We start from the raw sequence: 3,962 nt of genomic DNA on the forward strand, positions 1-3,962 counted from the left end.
CCGCCGCCAGGTGCCTCCCGACAGGCCGGGCGGTCTGAGCCGGGGCGGCCGCTTCCTGCTCCCGGGCTGCAGGAGGCCCTGTGCCGGCACCCGCCTGGAGCCCGGGGCCCTGGCGCCGGTAACCGTGCCTCTGCCTTGCAGACAAACCTGCCCATCTTCAAGCTGAAGGAGTCGTGCGTGCGGAGGCGATACAGCGACTTCGAGTGGCTGAAGAACGAGCTGGAGCGAGACAGCAAGGTGAGTGCTCCGGCCCCACCGTGCTCGTCTGGGCTGCGGAGCCACTGGATCCCTCTGGGCAGGGCGGGGTTCCCTGCCCCCACGGGTAGCCGATGGCCTCAGGATCGTGGCCTTGCGGCTGCCGCCTGCGGGCGCAGGCTCGGTCGTAGCTGACACAGGCGCGTGCTTCCAGATTGTAGTGCCGCCGCTGCCTGGGAAAGCCTTGAAACGACAGCTCCCGTTCCGGGGTGACGAGGGGATCTTCGAGGAGTCTTTCATTGAGGAGAGGAGGCAGGGGCTAGAACAGTTTATTAACAAGTAAGCATCACGAGCCAGCAGGGGACGTGGCTGGGGTCTGCTGCTGCGGGGGTCGTGATCCGCCGCCCTCGCCGCGGCGTGCAGCTGGCAGAGCTGCAGCTCTGACGGGATCACTGCTGCGTATTGCCCCTTCCCTGTGTCAGAGGCTGCGTGCATGCCACTGGAGCATGAGCCGCTGGCTGGAACCTGGCGCCCGGCTCCAGCGGGGCGCTGAGCAATGCGGGCCCCTGGGCCTTTCTGCCTCTTGTGCTGGTGCTGAGGCTGCAGGGAGGGGAAGGAGGAGCTGGAGCGTGGCGCAGGGCCCTGGCACGACTGACCGGGTGCTGTGTCTGTGTGGGTAGGATCAGACCCACAGCAAGGCTGTTCTGCATCTCCCCCCTCCCTAACAAGATGGGAGTGGGACCTCCTCCCTTGCAGGCAAAGGCAGCGAGTGCATCCTTGCTTCCCATGCGTGAGACGAGGCCTGGGCTGGGCAGGCACTAACTTCCACTCCCGGTTCCCTTGCAGAATCGCCGGACACCCTCTGGCACAGAACGAGCGCTGCTTACACATGTTCCTGCAGGAGGAGACCATCGACAGGAACTACGTCCCAGGGAAAGTCCGTCAGTAGGAGAGCCCGGCAATCTGTCTTCCTCCATTCCACCTTCCCTCCTGCAGAAATGACATTTATTTTTACACTAAATCTGTCTCCTTTGAACCAGCTTCTCTCTGAACCTCCCAGTTTCTCCAGTATTTTTTTTCTCTTTTCGTATCTGGCAGCAGTGTTGATCTGCTGGGCTTTGATCTGGGCCTGAAGGCGTGAAGACGCATGCGGTGCATCTGTGGTGGCAGGAGCGAGTAGGTGTGTGACGGGACTGGCACGAGGTGTTATTGCAGTGTATGGAAGCTGCCCCTCTCCCATCACAGAAGGCTCCGAAGTGACCTTCGCCTCCCTGTCCACGCAGCCCCGAGCATTTCTAAAGGAAACTGAGCAGAACAGTGATCGTCACCGGTCAGCCGCGGCAGCAGGCACTGGGGAGTTAGTAAGGCTTACCCAGAAACGCCAGTGCTGGGGCAGGCAGCTGGTCCTTGCCCATCCCATGCCTCCTCTCCTGCATGAACCCTCCCTCTTCTGCTGCCCAGGGGTCCTGAGGCCCAGGATTCTGCACTACCCCCTGCTCCAGGTCTCCTGCCTCGCAGGCCTGCTCAGCACAGCGGGGCTCATCCCTCCCCCACCCTGTGCGCTCTCCTATGCTGCTGGCAGCTTTGGGGATGTCTCCATCATCTGAGCTCTCATGGAGCAGTCCAGTATGTTTGGAAGGGGGTTGAGCTGGGCCTGGGCTGCTGAGGCTGCAAGCATGTGTAGCTAAGGAGTTGAGAACATGCCAAGGCTTGGCCCGGTGCAGGGGGGGGGTCCGGTCAGGCTTTGCAGCACCCAGTGAACAGGCTTGTGTTGGCTGCTTCTTGCATTGATCTCCTCAGGCTTGGCTTCTTCCTTGCACTTCTTGGGAGGTGGGGGGCCTGGCAGGGTGAGTGGGGCACTGCTACTCCCAGACTAAGTGGTGCTGACTGCTGGTTGCCCCCCTTGGGAACGCTCTTGCAATCAGTCTGGGGCAGGAGCTGTTAGATCCAAATTAGCACTAGATGTGCTACCAGTTGTAAGGTACCCAGGTTGTTGCCCCTCCCTGGGCCTCGCTGCTGCTCCCCCACCCTGCAATAGCTTTGAGGCCAGGCACTTACTAGTGCGAGCACAAAGACATGGACTATTCAGGCAGCTCTTTAAAAGCACTTTCCTCAGAGGGTGGAGAAGGCTGTGAGCCGATCCCTTCATGGATTTGCTTCTTGGTGCACTTGCCTGTGCTCTCCAAAGTCAGTTGCTTGCTGTGGATGGGGGACCCGTGTGCAGAGGGGGACCTGGAGGGGCTCTGGACAGAGGCGGCTTCTGCCTTTTGTACTGATCTGCAGTGACCTGACCTGTCCGTGGGGATGCCCAGGCTCCTGCTGGGGAGCTCGTCTGCTGAGCTGTTCACCCAGGGCCCCCTTTCCCGGGTGTGGTGGTGGGACGGGGGCAGGAACTCTGGTGCAGTCGGGGGGGCAGGGCCGGGAACCCGGAGTGTCGCTGACGCAGGCTGGTGGAAGCGGCTCCCCGGGCTGTTGTGGATGCAGCGTGGCAGGAGTCCAGTCCTGGCAGCCAGGAGTGGCTCTGACTGACACAATCCGAGGAGGGGTCCCAGGCTCAGGCTGTGCTCCCCTCCGCCCTGCCCAGGTGCCGCTTTGGGATGGAGCCGCGTTTCCAGTCTGTCCTTGCTCACTGTCAGAAGCAACCTGCTGCCTTCCCCATCAGTCATGTTTCTAAACTCCCTCGTCCATGCACAAGTGCTGGGAGATTGAAGGCTCTTTCTTCTGTGTATATATCCTGCTGCGGGGCTTTAATTCAGCAACTGTCTTCAATCTACTGTCTGCTGTCATGTCTGAGTTCTGTTCATATTAAACCACTGTGAAGCCATGCTGCCTACGTCCGTCCCTGAGGGGTTCTCACGGGGGCGGGGGTGCTGAGAGGGGCACGCGCTGGGGTCTGTCCTGTGAACGGCCGTGCTGCAACGCCCCACAGGCTGCAGCTGCCTGAGCTAGCCAGGAGTGGGCATGGGGAACTGGCTGGCATGAGAGTCCCCCGGCAGGGCCGGAGTAACGCGCAGGCATGGAGGGAGGAAGGGGCCGAGCTGTGCTTATTTACATGTTATAAAACAAACGTGTAAAGTTACGTATTATTAATACCGCGTGAAAAAAATAGTATTTTCTTCAGCGCGGGGCTCGCTGAAGGGTCGATCTGGCTCCGTCCCCGGGCTCGGGCCGGCGGGGGTCTGAGCCTCCGGCGGGACGGGCGATAATGGCACGGGAAGAAGCAGCGCTTCCTCCCGGCCCCTGCTCCGCAGGCTCCAGCCACCCGGCTTGCGCGGCCAGGCGGGAGTAGCGCCCGGCTGGTGAAGGGGCTGTCCGCCCCCGTCGCGGGCCGGGGCCTCGCATCCGCGGGAAACACCCACCCCCGGCAGTGACAGCGCCCACGTGCCGCGGCGCCGGCCGCCCACTTCCGGGTGGGGAGGAGCCCGGCGCTCCCATTGGCCAGGAGCCAGCTCGCGTCCTCATTGGCCAGCCCACGGTGCGAGCGCCGGAGTCGCGTTGGTACAGGGGGACCCAGGCCGCTGATTGGTGAGGGAGCGGCCAATGGCGGCGCGAGCGGCGTATGAAAGCGAGGCGGGGCCGCCGGCGCCCGCCGTCACGTAGCGTGTAGAAGCGCAAAGGGCTGCCGGGTGCCATGGACGGGTCGTGGGAGCCGCCGCCGCCGCCGCCGTTCCGCAGCTTCTTCGCGGCCGAGGTCCGCGCGCTCCTGCGGGGCCGCGACGTGTCCACCATCGAGGCGGAGCCGCCGCCGCCCGCTAGCCCCAGCCCCA

General features: G+C 63.1%; 2 protein-coding genes across 2 annotated transcripts in view; both read left to right on the forward strand.

The window, feature by feature from the left end:
• The window catches only part of SNX12 (sorting nexin 12), a 3,627-nt gene extending 608 nt beyond the window's left edge, over positions 1 to 3,019 (forward strand). Inside the window, exons 2-4 of the mRNA XM_019521009.1 lie at positions 11 to 237; positions 410 to 534; positions 1,042 to 3,019. Coding sequence (XP_019376554.1) covers positions 11 to 237; positions 410 to 534; positions 1,042 to 1,144 — 455 coding nt within the window. The 3' untranslated portion in view covers positions 1,145 to 3,019. The remainder of the gene's footprint in view (positions 1 to 10; positions 238 to 409; positions 535 to 1,041) is intronic.
• An 807-nt stretch (positions 3,020 to 3,826) lies between these two features.
• The window catches only part of LOC109300328 (translation initiation factor IF-2-like), a 10,290-nt gene continuing 10,154 nt past the window's right edge, over positions 3,827 to 3,962 (forward strand). Inside the window, exon 1 of the mRNA XM_019521010.1 lies at positions 3,827 to 3,950. Coding sequence (XP_019376555.1) covers positions 3,827 to 3,950 — 124 coding nt within the window. The remainder of the gene's footprint in view (positions 3,951 to 3,962) is intronic.

This window comes from Gavialis gangeticus, unplaced genomic scaffold (genome assembly GCF_001723915.1).
Source record: "Gavialis gangeticus isolate Ggan-Ray unplaced genomic scaffold, GavGan_comp1, whole genome shotgun sequence".
In the NCBI taxonomy this organism is placed as follows: Eukaryota; Metazoa; Chordata; order Crocodylia; family Gavialidae; genus Gavialis; species Gavialis gangeticus.